Source organism: Chrysemys picta, chromosome 7 (assembly GCF_011386835.1).
Source record: "Chrysemys picta bellii isolate R12L10 chromosome 7, ASM1138683v2, whole genome shotgun sequence".
Lineage (NCBI taxonomy): Eukaryota > Metazoa > Chordata > Testudines > Emydidae > Chrysemys > Chrysemys picta.
Window position 1 is genome coordinate 114,990,234 of NC_088797.1, and position 18,102 is coordinate 115,008,335.

The 18,102-nt window shown below is 43.2% G+C and overlaps 1 protein-coding gene across 1 annotated transcript in view; it reads right to left on the reverse strand.

The window, feature by feature from the left end:
* The window catches only part of LOC101946199 (inactive pancreatic lipase-related protein 1-like), a 28,204-nt gene extending 17,864 nt beyond the window's left edge, over window positions 1–10,340 (reverse strand). The window contains exons 1-5 of the mRNA XM_065552395.1: window positions 10,292–10,340; window positions 5,203–5,357; window positions 4,302–4,427; window positions 2,099–2,233; window positions 656–764 (exon numbers count right to left, since the gene is read on the reverse strand). Coding sequence (XP_065408467.1) covers window positions 656–764; window positions 2,099–2,233; window positions 4,302–4,427; window positions 5,203–5,357; window positions 10,292–10,340 — 574 coding nt within the window. The remainder of the gene's footprint in view (window positions 1–655; window positions 765–2,098; window positions 2,234–4,301; window positions 4,428–5,202; window positions 5,358–10,291) is intronic.
* Between the last annotated feature and the right edge of the window lie 7,762 nt (window positions 10,341–18,102).

Below are 18,102 nucleotides of genomic sequence, written 5' to 3' on the forward strand. Positions count from 1 at the left end.
ATTGTTGTGCGTTTGCACTGAGCAGCCTTAGTGGCACGCAGAATGTCACAGTGTTAAGTCATTATGTACCGAGCCAGAATAGCCCATGCTCCCTGGGACCATCCTTAGAGCACAGCTGACAAAAGAGGACCTGCTGTACGAGCAGAGGCCAGACATATCCTAGGGATGGGATGCTGGTGCAGATCACTACCCCACGCAGCTAACCATCTCCTGCCCACTGCACTTCATGCAGGGATTCAGCCCTGATGTAACAAGATCTCAGGGACATTCTTCAGGGGGCATATACCTCCTCCCCCAAAGATTAAAGTTAGGGCAAGAACACCATGAAGAGATCCTTATGGAGATTCCCACCTGGGTAATACCTTCCTGAGGGTTGGATGGTGTTATTGAGGAAGAGCACAATTTTGGCTGTTAGCAATATGAGGTTATGATACAGTTGTGCAGTTTTGATTCCATCCTGTGGGGGGCAGTGGCAAACACACCCACATGTGCATGCATGCATACACACCCACACCAGTTCATTACACTGCAGGGTTTTCCTTCAGTCAGATACTGTAGTTGTTTTAGTAAAAAAACGTGAGGTAATGTTAAGGTCTAACAATGCTCTCTTCAAATTCTTCATTGGTATAGACTGAGCTATAATTCATTAACTTACCAGTTATTCTTCCAAGGCCTGGCCTCCTTCTCCCTGCCTCCCCTGCAGCATGTGCTCCAAGGCTATGGGCAATGAAGTGGACTTTGGAAGGAGAGTATCCATATTGTTCCTGAGGAAAACATCAATTGTAACAAAAGGGAATCTATATTTTCACTAATATGAGGCCTAGAGAGAAGCTCTGGCTTACACAACTAAAGCCAGAAATGGGCTGCACAGAGCAGAGGTCCATGGAATTGGAAGGAGGACAGAGTCCAGGGTGTAGAGCAGTAACAGAGCCATTCAGTGGCTGCTACTACAGCCTGAAGGCATTATTAACCTCTGCAACTTCTGCCTACATGTGAGATTTTTGGCAGTGGATAATCATGGATCCACCAGCCCCACAGTGAAAGGAAGTGTATTTGGCATCCTGTGGACATTGTTTTAGCCAACTCATGAATGTCAAGGGGAAAAAATTCATGGCCGCTCAAGGACACCCACACTCTGCTAAGGCCTGATTTTCCACTGCTTTGCACCTTGTGTTGGAGTGAGCACCAGTGCAATGTGAGTGCTAAACACCACCATTCCGATTTGTAATTTGCCTTGCAGCCTGTGTTGTCAATTACATCTGTGCAATGGAGAGCCAGCCCCCTAGTATTTACACTAGCCAGAGGCAAACTAGTTCAGGAAATATTAGGAACCATCCCTCTCCTCATAGCTTCACTCAGGCCTAGTTGCAAGTACTTTTAAGTCATCAGATTTAGGGACAGAGGGAGAGATTTTCAAAGGCAAAAATGGCAGTTAGGTGCCTAATTCCTACTGACTTTAAACTGGAATTAGGCCCCTAATGGCCCTTTGTCCCTTTGAAAATGCCCCCCAGAGCCTCATTTGGTGTAAAATGGTGAGTTACATTGAGATCAGTAGATCTATGTGATTTGCACAAGCTAAACATCTGGCCCTTCGTTTGATTACAGACCCACACCCCATCTCCCTGCCTTGGGGCAGCTGGGAAGATCCCACCTGTCCCCAAACACCCATACCTAGGTGACACTTCTTCATGGGTTGGGGAGAGGATCCTGCTCTCTCCTCCTGGGAGGTGCCTGTTGCTATCCAATGGCCAATTATTGTAAGCTTTTGTATGGGTATCCCTTAAGAAGGTCCTATAGCTTTCGTGGTTGAGAAAGGATAATTTGCCGTGTTTATTACTTCTCTGTCTTTAAAACTACCCAACCCTTCACATCCACAAGAGTACATAAAAGTAATCGCAGCATGAAAATATTCAAACTCTGTGTATTATGGGGGAGTTGATAGGACTTTAAAATCTATCAGGAGGAGAACCGTCTTTTGCTGGGAGGAGTCTTTTGCTTGCTATATGACAATTCATTGTGATTGTCTATTTAGATTAGAATAAATTTCAGCAGCTCTATGACTATAATCCTATTGTGGAATGAGAAGAAGATCCCTTACCATAAGCACATTTATAAAATAAGCCGCTTCAGCGCCTACGACACGGATATTGTTTGATGCCTGGGTATATAGGCACTTTGACCCACCACTCCAGTCTATGCAGATACAGTTCACATCTTCCACTTGAAACATCCTCTGGTGCAAATATAGATTTAAAAAGAATAGAAGCAAATATTATCAACACCGGTATATATGATCTGTATTTATCAAACACATGGATTTATATTTTCAAGAGGCTACATAAGTTTCTGCTGTCAGTTTACATTGGTTTCAAGTTCGTGGTTTTGTTTTAGTAACCAAACAGTAAAGTATCTGCTTATCTATCTGTCACATAATATTAGGTTTTGCTTTTCTTGCTCTGACCTGTGGAATGGTTTGCTAAAGACACCCTGTTTTAAAAGCTGTGATATATTTTGTATATTATGTTATGCTCTGGATTACGTGGCAGTAATGCCAATGAAAGCAAGTGAAGTACTTCTTGTTGTGAATAAGGATGGCAGAACCTGGCTGTATGTCAGTGGTTCTCAAACTGTGATCAATGGACCGCCAGCCTCTTTGGTGATCTGGGGATTGAGGTCATTTAGAACCAAGCAATGGGAAATTTGAAGGAGGGGATGAAAGCTGGAGAGAGGAGGAGGATTCGGCACAGGGAGAAGGTTAGCGAAGTCCTGTGTTTGTGTATTGTTGCTTTCGGAGCTGCAAAAGGGTGATTTTGTGCAGAGCTGCCAACTAGAGGGCTCTTTTTGGTAGCACAAAGATGATGAAGAAGCATTTTACTGCTGGAACGGAGCCAAAAAAGGCTCCACATGTCACCTGCACTGGACTAAATGGGAGTTGGGGAATGCTGGCCAGTCAGCATCCTTCTCCCCCCAACTGTCCAATGGGTTCCAGAGACTCCCAAGGGACAAGCAACCTGTTGTCCATTGGCGAGTGTCTCCGTTCCTTGCCGCTGGGACTGTGCCCCTTTCACCGCCTGCCCCATCAATTTCCCCCATCCATTGATGCAGGTGGGTCACAGCTGGTGTCAGAAAGAAGAAGAAGTAGCAGAATTTTACCAGACAGCAAGTCAGCTCTTCCAGGAGAATTGATTTTTTTTAGTTTTCTAAATGTGGGTGGATAATATTAATGCCTGTTTAAGATCAGAAGGATTATAACCAGTCATAGCAGCAGCCTGTCTAGACAAATATAAAATGTACACCTCTACCTTGATATAACGCTGTCCTCGGGAACCAAAAAATCTTACCGTGTTATAGGTGAAACCGCGTTATATTGAGCTTGCTTTGATCCGCCGGAGTGCGCAGCCCCCCCTTTTCCCCCCCCGGAGCACTGCTTTACCACGTTATATCTGAATTCGTGTTATATCGGGTCGCGTTATATCGGGGTAGACGAATTTAAAAAATCAGTCTTAAGTGCCAACTTTCAAAACAAAGACAAGGATGTGATTTTCAGATATTGGGCTCCAGGCTTCCCTGGAGTCCAACAGCCAGACTCGAGACAAAGGACTAAACTGCACAGCTTTGCCCTGCCAGCTCACCCATTCTGATTGCAAATGTGCACTTGCAGTATTACATTTTGTATAAATGTGAAAAGAGGAGATGGTTCTGAAGATGAGTAAAAATGCATCAGAGGAGCAGATGGTTGGAACAGGAATGTTAGGAGCCATGCCATCTCCCCAGCTATCACAGCCCAGTTCAGTGTCCTGGGCCGTCCCACCTCTCCTCTGTGGACCTTCCATCCTCAGAGCCTTCCTGTACCCTGGCAGCTTAATCCAGCTCGTTATCAGCAGAACTGAGAAGCAACAAGCTTGATCTCTCCCTATTTAACAAACCCTGGAATCTCCTTAATTTCTAAGCAGCATTTTACTGCATTTTTTTGTATGCCAGAGAAAAAACATTGATTGGACCAAATTCTGTCATCATTTATGTTTCTACAAACCCTTTGACTTCAACACAGAGTAGAATTTGGCCCATTTTGTTTAAGATTTTTCCTGGAAGTGGAGCTAGAACTGAATAGATTTCAGGTGAACAACATTTTATGTCCTAATTTTGTAAAGATAGATGTGGACACCTTTCCTTTTCTTATCAGCCCAGATGGCATGATATGCATTGGTTAGACATAGAGAAAATGAATAATTTGCAAGAATACCTTCATAAATGAGAACTAAGTGATTTGAGAATGACAGAATATCCAGATAGTACCATACCCTGCACATGTCCGACTGCCATGTTTCTTCTCCTTGGCCTAGATATCCATGAATAATAAAACGTGTTATTTTGCTTGGATCGAAATTTGAAGAGCGAATCGTTGATGGATTTGTTGCAGTGATCGTCTGTTGAAGATATTAAAATAGTAAATATTTTAGCTATTTCCTATAAAAAAACCTTATCAAAACAGCAATGTTAATAGAAAACAACACTGTTATTATGTAAGCCCACATCCTGCAAGCATTTAGACATGCACTTAACTTTACATATGTGACATTAAATCCGTGTATGTTTGCGGGACAGGGGCTGAGGAATTTCGCCACTGATTTCAGTGGAGCCAGGATTTCACCGTTAGTGTGTCCTTTCCATTTCTCACCAAACAACTTCCAGAGCTACAGATTTTCCTAGCATTTCTCAATAGACACAGGAAAAATGCGAAGTGTGGCTAGAAGTGACTTTTGCGCTCCTTTCTGGGGAGGGAGCCTTCAGTCTGTCGTTTGCATAGGGTTGGGAAAGTCTGTATTGGGTCTATTCAAAGAATCACCTGTTGCATCCACCACTGAGAATTCTGTCCCTTGAGACTTAGTGAAACTTGTGGTAAGGTGGACAGGAAATTTCGGAGGGGCTGGAAAATGCTGCCTCCTGACCACATTGGAGAGTTGGCCATTTCTCTCACTGGCCTTGGGAATGCCAAGAGCACTAAAAAGTGATGTTTCTGTGTTCTGTGTGTACATGTCACTTAGGGTGACCAGATGTCCTGATTTTATAGGGACAGTTCTGATTTTTGGGTCTTTTTCTTATATAGACTCCTATTACCCGCCAACCCCCATCCCAATTTTTCACATTTGCTGTCTGGTCACCCTAGGTCACTTGCAATATTTAAACAGCAATAGGTCTTACTTGAAAGTTATTAGGATTCTTTTTTGTGTAAAGAAGGAAGCGGATGTTTATCTTTTCTGGACTCCACGGTAACTTTGCCAATGGTCTTTCTGTAGTTCCAGCCCATGGTTTAGCATCTGTGAAGCAGCCGAGCCTTTCAAAACAAACTTCGTTTCCTGTAGCACACAGATCAAATTATTAGGATGTGAATGAGCAAAGATGTGGTAGGTTCTAATTATCACATTCTGTCCCGACAGCACTTTTCCCCCAATGGTGCTTTCTGAACACAGCAACTTGCATTCAGGCCAGCTACAACTGCAGGCATTGCCCTTGGCAGAGCACAGCAAGTGCTCCCCCCAGCAGGGTCGGTGCTACCATTTAGGCCACCTAGACGGTTGCCTAGGGCGCCAAGATTTGGGAGCGCCAAAGAGCAGCGCCCCCAATTTTTTTTAAAGCGTTCCAGCGGCCGCTGCGCTGGGAGGGAGAGGGAGTCTGAGCCGCCGGTAGGCAGCCCAGGGGTTTCCCTGGGTCCAGACGCTGCCGGAAGCCCAGGGGTTCCCCTGCCGGCGGCGCACTGACCCAGGGGAACCCCTGGGCTGCTGGCGGCGCGCGGACCCAGGGGAACCCCTGGGCTGCCTGCCGGCGGCTCAGACTCCCTCTCCCTCCCAGCACAGTGGCTGCTCCATCCCATGTGATTCCTGTCATTGCTGGTGGGGGCACCGGCGGCTGGGCAGAGCTCCGCAGCTCTGCTTACGGCACGTGGTACGAGCCCGGCGATGGTGACGGGCGCGACTCAGCAAGGCTTCTGGAGGAAAGGGGCAGCTGCCTCCTAGCTCAGCCTACACGGTCAGCCTCAGTGGGGGGCACGGAGAAGAAAAGAGCCTCAGGCGGCGGTCTGGTGGAGTGGAGGAAGAAAGAGGACCCCGACGCCCCTGCGTTGGACAAGGTAAGCATTTCCCCACACAGCTCGGCCTCAGGCGCCTGTGCTCCTGCCCCCTTGTTCCTTGGCTGGTCCCTGCTCCTGCTCCCCTTGTGCGTGGGCAGCTGGAGAGGACAGCAGCCTGCAGAGCTGAGCTGCCCCAGTGCCCCCCCTCTCCCTGCTCCAGCCTCTGTCATGCCCGGTATCTGAGTTCAGGGCCGCCCGGGGGGAGGGGGGTGGGGGCAAGTAGAGCAATTTGCCCCAGGCCCCGGGCCCCGCAGGGACCCCCACGAGTATGTTGGAGGTGTTCCCTGCCCCATGAGTATGTCGGAGGCTCCTGGGAGGGGGGGTAAGCGGCATGGTAAGGGGCTGGGGCCGGGCACCCCCCCGACCCCATCCTCCACACAGCTCTGACCCCCAGCTCCGAGCTCAGCCCCTCTGAGCCAGGCACCCCCCGACCCCATCTCCCCACATCCCTGAGCCCAGCCCCTGTGAGCCGGGCACCCCCGAACCCAGAGCCCAGCTCCCCACCCAGCCCTGGGCAACAGCAGCACCATCCCCAGGCAGTGACAGCCCATTGGTACCAACCATCACCATCACCCAGCAACAGCCCATTATGTAATTGCAAATGTATACATACCATTACAGCTTTTAATGTTTTTAAATAATGTATTTAGTGTATTTTCAAATTATTACAAAATAATTTTTGAATGTATTTCACTAGTTATTTTTTTACATTTCCAAATACATGTTACTATAGTATTGCAACTTTTTTTTATGGAAGGGGCCCCTGAAATTGCTTTGCCCCAGGCCCCCTGAATCCTCTGGGCGGCCCTGTCTGAGTTTTAAGCCCTGCTGCTGTGTTATGCCTGCATAAATTATAACATGTTACTCTGTGACCGTGTATTGTGTATAATGTATGTGATGATGAAATGCTAAGGGAAATTAGAGAGGCTATCAAAATTAAGAACTCAATAATAGTGGGGGATTTCAATTATCCCCATATTGACTGGGAACATTTCACTTCAGGATGAAATGCAGAGATAAAATTTCTCGATACTTTAAATGACTGCTTCATGGAGCAGCTGGTACGGGAACCCACAAGGGGAGAGGTAACTCTAGATTTAGTCCTGAGTGGAGCGCAGGAGCTGGTCCAAGAGGTAACTATAGCAGGACCGCTTGGAAATAGTGACCATAATACAAAAGCATTCAACATCCCTGTGGTGGGAAGACCATCTCAGCAGCCCAACACTGTGGCATTTAATTTCAAAAGGGGGAACTATGCAAAAATGAGGAGGTTAGTTAAACAGAAGTTAAAAGGTACAGTGACTAAAGTGAAATCCCTGCAAGCTGCATGGGCGCTTTTTAAAGACACCATAATAGAGGCCCAACTTCAATGTATACCCCAAATTAAGAAACACAGTAAAAGAACTAAAAAAGAGCCACCGTGGCTTAACAACCACGTAAAAGAAGCAGTGAGAGATAAAAAGACTTCCTTTAAAAAGTGGAAGTCAAATCCTAGTGAGGCAAATAGAAAGGAGCATAAACGCTGCCAAATTAAGTGCAAGAATGTAATAAGAAAAGCCAAAGAGGAGTTTGAAGAACGGCTAGCCAAAAACTCCAAAGGTAATAACAAAATGTTTTTTAAGTACATCAGAAGCAGGAAGCCTACTAAACAACCAGTGGGGCCTCTTGATGATCGAGATACAAAAGGAGCGCTTAAAGACGATAAAGTCATTGCGGAGAAACTAAATGGATTCTTTGCTTCAGTCTTCACGGCTGAGGATGTTAGGGAGATTCCCAAACCTGAGCCGACTTTTGTAGGTGACAAATCTGAGGAACTGTCACGGATTGAAGTGTCACGAGAGGAGGTTTTGGAATTAATTGATAAACTTAACATTAACAAGTCACCAGGACCAGATGGCATTCACCCAAGAGTTCTGAAAGAATTCAAATGTGAAGTTGTGGAACTGTTAACTAAGGTTTGTAACCTGTCCTTTAAATCGGCTTCTGTACCCAATGACTGGAAGTTAGCTAATGTAACGCCAATATTTAAAAAGGGCTCTAGAGGTGATCCTGGCAATTACAGACCGGTAAGTCTAACGTCCGTACCGGGCAAATTAGTCGAAACAATAGTTAAGAATAAAATTGTCCGACACATAGAAAAACATAAACTGTTGAGCAATAGTCAACATGGTTTCTGTAAAGGGAAATCGTGTCTTACTAATCTATTAGAATTCTTTGAAGGGGTCAACAAACATGTGGACAAGGGGGATCCAGTGGACATAGTGTACTTAGATTTCCAGAAAGGCTTTGACAAGGTTCCTCACCAAAGGCTCTTATGTAAATTAAGCTGCCATGGGATAAAAGGGAAGGTCCTTTCATGGATTGAGAACTGGTTAAAAGACAGGGAACAAAGGGTAGGAATAAATGGTAAATTCTCAGAATGGAGAGGGGTAACTAGTGGTGTTCCCCAAGGGTCAGTCCTTGGACCAATCCTATTCAACTTATTCATAAATGATCTGGAGAAAGGGGTAAACAGTGAGGTGGCAAAGTTCGCAGATGATACTAAACTTCTAAAGATAGTTAAGTCCAAAGCAGATTGTGAAGAACTTCAAAAAGATCTCACAAAACTAAGTGATTGGGCAACAAAATGGCAAATGAAATTTAATGTGGATAAATGTAAAGTAATGCACATTGGAAAAAATAACCCCAACTATACATACAATAGGATGGGGGCTAATTTAGCTACAACAAGTCAGGAAAAAGATCTTGGAGTCATTGTGGATAGTTCTCTGAAAATGTCCACGCAGTGTGTAGAGGCGGTCAAAAAAGCAAACAGGATGTTAGGAATTATTAAAATGGGGATAGAGAATAAGACTGAGAATATATTATTGCCCTTATATAAATCGATGGTACGCCCTCATCTCGAATACTGCGTACAGATGTGGTCTCCTCATCTCAAAAAAGATATACTGGTACTAGAAAAGGTTCAGAAAAGGGCAACTAAAATGATTAAGGGTTTGGAACGGGTCCCATATGAGGAGAGATTAAAGAGGCTAGGAGTTTTCAGCTTGGTAAAGAGGAGACTAAGGAGGGATATGATAGAGGTATATAAAATCATGAGTGATGTGGAGAAAGTGGATAAGGAAAAGTTATTTACTTATTCCCATAATACAAGAACTAGGGGTCATCAAATGAAATTAATAGGCAGCAGGTTTAAAACAAATAAAAGGAAGTTCTTCTTCACGCAGCGCACAGTCAACTTGTGGAACTCCTTACCTGAGAAGGTTGTGAAGGCTAGGACTATAACAGAGTTTAAAAGAGAACAGGATAAATTCATGGTGGTTAAGTCCATTAATGGCTATTAGCCAGGACGGGTAAGGAATGGTGTCCCTAGCCTCTGTCTGTCAGAGGATGGAGATGGATGGCAGAAGAGAGATCACTTGATCATTGCCTGTTAGGTTCACTCCCTCTGGGGCACCTGGCATTGGCCACTGTTGGTAGACGGGATACTGGGCTAGATGGACCTTTGGTCTGACCTGGTACGGCCGTTCTTATGTTCTTATGATTGGGGGGGCGGGGCGAGGTGGAAGTTTTGCCTAGGGCGCAAAATATCCTTGCACCGGCCCTGCCCCCCGGGCCACAATCCACCCCAATGATGCAAAGGCCTTCTGCACAGGCCCACAGAATAAGGACAGCATGCAGTGGGGAGTATGCATTTCCCCCTGACAAAGTTTGATCTAGTCTCTGGGGAACATTCCCACCCTGGCTCTGCACTGTCCCTTGTCATGGGCAATTTGCACAATGTGAACCTAATTGATTACCAGCCAGATTGTGCCCATGCTAGTCTGGATGCACAAGAGAGGAAGTAGATACAAAGATCCTTTCACTTTACCTAGTGGCCCCGTGGAGAAGACCAGGATAACAGCATTTTGGGGGGAAAGAAATCTCCCCATACTTCCTGTTTTGTAAACCTGCTTGTTAACCTGCAAGGCTAAGGAACTGAGGCTGGGACTTCCTTGGGGAATGGCAAACCATACCGCTCACCCTCATTACAAATGAGCTGCAAACTCAGATAGTCATTACACATAGAACCTTCATCACATAGAGCAAAGTCCTGGGAAAAGAAAACGATTGTGATCAGAATAGAAATGCTGTATTGAAATCGACATAAATCCTATGCCTCACCTCTGGTTGTCCCAAGCAGAAAAAGTGCAAGAATCCAAATTCCAAGCATCTAGAACAAGTCAAAAGGGAAAAGCTTAGACTGGCTAATCCATGTGATAGGCAAAGCTTTGTATTGATTGCTTTTTCTCATTATAAATCTGTAACTGTGCCACACAATGACAGTGTCTCAGCAGCAGCTTTCACTAAATAAGATAAAAAGTGACTTACTGTTCAATGCTCTACCTGGAGTCCCCAGGAATTGCTAAACAAACTTTGTGTGTGCTTTTATAACCTGACTTATCCTTGAGGCTTTTCTTCAAAAGGAAACTCCTAGAAAGATAGAAAATGGCATGTGTGTACTTCAGATGTAGATTATCATAAACACACAAAGCAGCGTATCAGGTAACTAGTTTTTATCATGTTAATTTTCCAGAGCAGAGGAAGATGATGTTTTGATGGAAAAAGCGGTTGTTAAATGTGCATTTTAGAAGTGCATGTGCCAATGAATGATGCTTTCAGGGTACTTAAAGACAAATAGCTTTACTAAATAAAAATAAATCTTCTGAACTGGATTCTGCTGCCTTTACGCACGTTGCTCTGCATTAGTCCCATTGAAGAAAAGGGGATTATGCATAGCTGTATAGATTCTAAATCCATATAGGACCATTGTCATCATCTAATCTGACCTCTTGCATAACAGAACAAGGAGTAATGGTCTCAAGTTGCAGTGGGGGAGGTTTCGGTTGGATATTAGGAAAAACTTTTTCACTAGGAGGGTAGTGAAGCATTGGAATGCGTTACCTAGGGAGGTGGTGGAATCTCCTTCCTTTAAGGTTTTTAAGGTCAGGCTTGACAAAGCCCTGGCTGGGATGATTTAGTTGCTGTTGGGTCCTGCTTTGAGCAGGGGCTTGGACTAGATGATCTCCTGAGGTCCCTTCCAATCCTGATCTTCTATGATTCTATGATAACACAGGCCAGAAATTTCATCCAGTGACTGTGCAGAGTAAGGTACTTAGTAAGAGTAAAGGTCATAGACCCTTAATCATAAAAGATCCATATACTAAACCAGTGGTTCTCAACCTTTCCAGACTACTGTACCCCTTTCAGGAGTCTGATTTGTCTTGCGTACCCCAAGTTTCAAAATCAGACATAAAAATACAAAAGAGTCATAGCACACTATTACTGAAACATTGTTTGCATTCTTATTTTTACCATATAAAATAAATCAATTGGAATATAAATACAAATAGATAAATACTTGAGCTTGTTTTTTCTCTTGTGAGCTTTGTCATTTTGGGAGGCAGTGAAGCTACAGCAACAATTAGGTTTTTCTCCACATTGAGTCTCTTTCTGCTCTTTGTCTTGATGGCAGTCGTAGCAAAAAATGAGACTTCATAAAGAAAAGTTGACTCAAAAGGTAACAGACATCCAAAGCATGGTTCCCAAGGTCAGTGTATGCTTTCTGTACTAAACACCAGAGCTGCGTTAGTGTGGAGTCATTAAACTTCATTTGCAGACCACGGTCTGAGGACAGCTCAAGATTTTCGTGCTAAGTGGCAGAGAGATTATTGCTGCTAACATCTGACAAAATGAATGGGTTTCAGACCCAGTTGAGTTGAGCAGAGTTGTGTTGAATCTTGGGGAAATATGACTTGAACTCAGATGTCAAGTGGGCCAAATGATCTACATATGAAGCTCAAGTGCTTTTGTAGAAGTAGTTGAAGCTTTTTTCATTTTAAGCTGGGAAGTCTGGAATTTAGAAAGCTTTCTTTGAAAAAACTTCTATTGGTTTCATTGTTATCATTACTGCTGCTTCCAGCTCCTCATTTTAATAATCTATCCATTTTTACATCACAACTACATACATACCATGACAACTTCAATGTCATTAATGTGCTTGCACACATCAGTAAATGACATCAAACTTGTGTGTAGTACAGTGTGTATACACATTTGACATTATCATATAATATATGGAGCAGTAAAACAAGTCATTGTCTGTATGAAATTTTACTTTGTACTGAGTTCACTAGTGCTTTTTATGTAGCCTGTTGTAAAACTAGGCAAATATCTAGATGAGTTGACGTACCCGTGGAAGACCTCTGTGTGCCCCCAGAGGTACGTACAAACCTGATTAAGAACCACTGCTCTAAACTGTTAGTATATGTCATTTCTTTTGATGGTGAACTTTAAAATATAAAAAATACAGATTTGAATGTGTCAGAAATAGTTTTCATGTTTGACATATTTTGTAATTCAAAGGATGTAAATAATTTTAGATATATTTACTTACCTATACATTTCCTGATCCTATGTGCCTTATACACCCAAAACACCTATTGAAGGGACTTTGAATGGATTACCAGATCAGGCCTATAATGTGGTTTGGTTCATTAATGGAGAAAACTTATGCACCTGGTCAATGAATGCTGTAACACCCTGAGGTTTTTAGACAATGTCTGCATCACCCATTCACCCACCTCAACATTCCCCATCTCACCCTTATCACACCTCCAGCTGCTGCTATAGAAGTAGTCATTGAAGTTATGGAAATACAGAAGAATTGTGTGACCTTTCTCTAAAACAGACACGAGGACTCGGATCTGTGCAGGATCCATGTTTCTGACAGTGAGGTGGCAGAGAGAAAAAGTGGTATGAGGAAATTGTGAATTTTAAAAAATGTCACAAAATTTATGGGATGGCAAAAACATATGGGATATTGGAAAGGAAATTGTGGGAATATGACCCCAAGCTCCTATAATTCCCCAAATTCATTCCTGGCATCCTCCCCCCCCCCCCCCCAATGCAATGGGGAAAAGATCCACAAGGCACTGAGCACCAGATGGTGTGCAGGAACTGCAAACTGAAAAAAGTTCTGTTTGCCAAACGTTCTAGTGTAGATATGCCCTTAGAATGCTGGTATTTTACATACTAGCAGCATTATGATAATAATATTAATAATAATACCACATAAGCCTATGCCTGCTTCATTCTTGAATGTAAATTAAAACTTTTAATTCCATCTGTCTTTGCTTGCTCATCTCTAGTGGTCTGGTTGCATACACCAGAATTGAGATTTAGCTCTGGTTAAATCATTTGTTGCAAATAATACCCTGCTCCGTTAGGTTGGTATATAGCATTGATAAATAGCACACAGCATATTTAACTGCTAACTTTGCTGTCATTGTTATCAAAAATAAATCCCTTCCCTTGCATTGCGGCTGTTGTAATCTGGAGGGGTTTGTATCATTGCTGCGGAATTCTATAGTTCTGTCTGTAAAGGACATAAGTTTCAGGAAGTGACATTCACACTTGTGTGAAGGCCCAGCACCAGGCTTCTGTACCACCTGAGTCTCACTCACATCCTATAGTATTGCTCAGATGTTCCTATCTTTAAATATCCTAGGCTGGTAGCAGTTTGACTGCCTGCGGTTACCTGTTATCATTTCTGGTCATTAAGTTCAACGTCTGGTTGGGAACCCTGATCCACAATACTCACACTCTATGCTCTACTGACTGAGCTAGCTGGGCATGCTAAGGCTCAGAAACCCCCACAGTCTCATGCTAATTATGTAAGCTAATGCCTTACAGGGTGTAGGCCAGCAGGTTTCTTGCATTCCTGATAAATAAAATATCGTTACGCTAGCTCTCTGGGTTACAATAGGAGGGGCTGAAGTGGGCTCAAGAAGTGCATAGCTCTTGTGCTGGTCCTCTGGAGCAGGCTGAATTGGGCAAGAAGGGTTTGCCGGCCTCTTTATGCCCATGAGGTGTATTCTTAGAACTATCTGTCCTTCCGGAGCTGATATCCCCCAATCTCTACCTGTGAGAAGGAATGAAAGGACACAGCTGTGCACATATGTATCAAGCTGACAACAACCACAGAAGTGAGAGGTGTTTTTTTAATGACATTTGGACTTCATTCAGGGCTTGATTCTGCCAGTCTTACTCTGAATAATACCACACCTTGGAAGTAGGCCCATATGGGTGGTAAGGGAGAGGTTTCTGATGAGGAGAGCTGTTGGGACTTGTGCAAGTCCCTATGAAATGGTCACATGAATGATAAGAGGGAGCGATAGCCCCTCCCATCCATTTTATGAATCAGTGAGAGAACATGCGGCTTGATTCTTATTTTAATTGGTCTGATTCTCCCATTCTGAATAAGTATAAATAATACTCATTAGCAAATGTAGTTACTGGCCTAATCTACTTGGCCCAAGTTCAGGCAGGTTCAAGCTGCTCATCCACCCTCCATGCAGGAGTTGTCCCTGTGAGACCACTCTAGCTGGCTCAAATTAAAGCAGCTCTGAGGTGGCTCTACGTTACATTGGGAACTGTTTTGGTTCTTGAGACAGGGTAAAGGTAGCGTTAGAATCTTCTTACCTTGCCTCCCTTCCCCCAACTGTTTTGAATATAAGTGTGGCTTGGCTGAGGATTTGGGTTACTGTGTTTAGCTGCAGCAGTCCTTTAAAGGCTCAGTACATTCTCATCAAGACACTATGGGTCACTACAAGTTTATGTTAATGTTCTGTTTGTAGAATAATCTTGGGGAGAACTTAGTGCTCACGAAAATAACAATGAGAAAATAATAATTTTATTTACTTAGCTCGTAAACATCTGCCCAGGCACTTGGCGTGGTCTGCAACCTCAAAGAACAAGTTAAACTCTGGTGTTATTCCTAATCAGGAGCTTGAGAAGCCCACTCTGGGCTCTGAGCCACGCTAACATTGTTCTTACCTCATCATCAGTAAAACAGATTTTTCAGGGAAAATTCTGCCTTTGGTTTTTACCTGTGTAACCACTTTTTGTTTTTAAATTTCGCTCTTAATGCCTGAGCAATCTCATTGCCTTCAGATTCTGCCCTCAGTGACTCCTTTTCAACCCCCCATCTTGAAACTTATTCTGAGCTGCAAAGACTTATATACGCTTACATTTAAGTGTGTGAGCAGTTTCCTTGACCTCACTAGGACTATTCCTGTGTGTAAAGTTAAGAGGTGTGATTGTCTAAGGCCAGGTCTACACTCCAGCGTTTTGCCAGCATTCCTATGTCTGTGAGAGATGTGAAGATCCTGGTGTTGTGAGCTTAGTGTAGACACAGTTATACCCTCAATACTGCACTTTTGTCATTATAGCTTATTTTTCTTGGTAGGGCAGTTTTACTGGTACAAATCGTGTCCATACTAGGGATGCGTTTCTAGTACAGTACACCACTATAGCTATACTGGCAAAGCACTCTTAGTGTAGAAAGTCTTAGCTAACCAGTCTGCTACTGATGCATGAGCCAGAACAGACTCCAGCTCACACTCCCATCACCTTGTAGTTCTGCAAAGCTAACAAGAATAAAAAAGTTGTAAAAGTATATTTTTGTCATTATTGTAAGCGGATCTGATTTTTCATACACTCAGGGAGTAGAAGGAGCTGTGGTGACAGAGTGGATTTCCAGAGTAGAATGACACTTCAAGAAACATTAAAAAAAAAAAAAGACCATCCTGTAAAAAAAGTCAGAGAAATCAAATTAATGTTGGGGAGACCTAAAAAATAGCAGTAGGGAACTGTGGGAAATTTTTGACGAGGACGGGAACAAATGCAGGACCAGCCATAATCAGAATTTTAAAAGGAAGAAAAGTTCTAAAGATGTTGTTCAGAAGTGGGAGAATTTGGGGGCGGCGGGGGGGGGGGAGAATGACAATGGACTGAAATGGATGTGAGAGGGTTCCACGCTCTAGCACCCACCACAGGAACTACGTCAGCATTGTTATGCTTTCCTTTGCACTCCTGTTAAACTCGGATTTGTAGCACTCCTGAACACGGGCCTTTGTAAGCTGAGACTAGGGCTGGTCTAAGAGTGTGGTAATTTTGTATGGTCTTTGTTAATGGACTTTAGTTTAGGGTACTGGCTTTATTTTTTTTTAAACCATTTTACTTACATTTTTATTCCCATCAATCCCAAAAGGTTTGAAATGCATCATTTCGATTGCTATCTAATAGAAGTTAGCTATAAAATAACTAAATGCCTGCAGGTCATTTACCAGGTGTAAGAAAATGATGGGAGCAGGTAAAAGATTAATATGTTTGGGATTTATACTGTTTATTTACTTTGCTTAAAAAAGCTCCACTGCCTTGAACTCTTAACAGCTACAACCTGATCACTCATAACAAACTGTGCAGATCTTAAAGAAACCGTGTTAATTTAAAATGTGTAAAACCAAGTTTTAAAAAGCCTATGCCTAATAGCAATTTGTCCAAGTTTGTTTGTTTTTAAAATACTAGTTAAAGCCATTATACATATTTTTCCAAGGCTGGATGCCTTTCTGAAAGATATAAGTTTTTGGGCTCAGTATAGAAGTAACTGGGTGAAAATATAAGGTCTGTGTTATACAGGAGTTCAATCTAGATGATCTAATGTACCTCAGGCACCTACGAAATAAACATTCCCATGAAGTGTCTCAAACCCTTATGCACACAACTTTATGTATGGGAGCTCAGATGTTATATAGTGATGTGGTCCATAGAAATACCTGGATGGCTTGATAGTTCAGTCATTAGAGAGACAGGACTAGTCACAATGATTTTAATGGGAGAACTGATGTGTGTAAAGTTAAGCACATGATCAAGTGTTTAAAGGACTGGGTCCTAAGAAACAGTCTTAAATAAGTGGGGTGCACTGCAAGGCCCAGAGCCGTAGGGGTGCTAGGTGTCTGGTTTTCAACCGGAACACCCGGTCGAAAAGGGACCCTCCCCAGTGCGGTGAAAATGAGTGAATGAGGATAGGGGAGAGGGGATGGAGTGAGCAGGGTGGGATCTCGGAGAAGGGACGGGGCAAGGGTATTCAGTTTTGTGTGATTAGAAAGTTGGAGTGTTTTTCATGTAACATTGGGCTACAAAGAAGTATTGCCAACCCGAAGCGTTAACAAATCAGGCCCATCAGACTGGCTTAAATATCAAGATGCAGAAAATCTGAAAATTAAATAATAAAAATTTAAAATTAATCTTGGGTTTTTATTTGCTTTCTGGTATTGGAATGTTTAGCCTTCATATTTTCAAACTTTTCTCTGCAATCATGATGTCTATAAATTTACTTTCAAAGAAAAAATGAGAGGTGAGGTTCTCAATTAATAACTGGATTTCAGCAGCCGAACTCTAAGAAAGTCACCAAATATCATAAAATCACAAGCGTTGGCAATACTGAGAGAGGGCCATCTATATAAGTCAGTGTTTCTAGGCTTCCTGGAAAAAATGAGTGGTCACAACTTTGACCTCAGCTTAACCAGATGTTTTTCCTGGCAATTTCTTTACATTTTAAAATAACTTTTGCAGGAACACCTGTGACACTTATTGCTATTTCTGGGTTTCTAAAATGGTGTTTGTGCCCAGCTGCATATCTGTGTCTTACTGATATGCTCTGAACAAAATAAATAACAGTCTAGTAATCAAGCACACCACAGCAGTGGATTCAAACAGAGAAATTTGCAATCTTGTTGCCTCTGGCTGTGTATATTCTAAGGCATGCATGGCATCAACACTCCAATACAGGCCTGAGGGGGCCGGCAGCCAGGAGGCACACATGGAAGGCTGCATGGGACATAAGGTGAACATGGCAGATATTAGGAATTAATTATATTATTACCATGCTGTGGCTATCCTGAGGAGCGCAGGCCATGGCAATTCTGACACAATGCAGACTCCCTGCCCCAAAGACCTAGGAAACACTCCTGCTACAGATCAGATGGTTGCCGCTTGAAAAAAGCTCAGATTGCTACTTTTGACATTTTAAAGCTATGTTTTTATTAAAGTGCCATGTTAAAGTGGATTGAGTAAACCATGCTCCCCCCGCC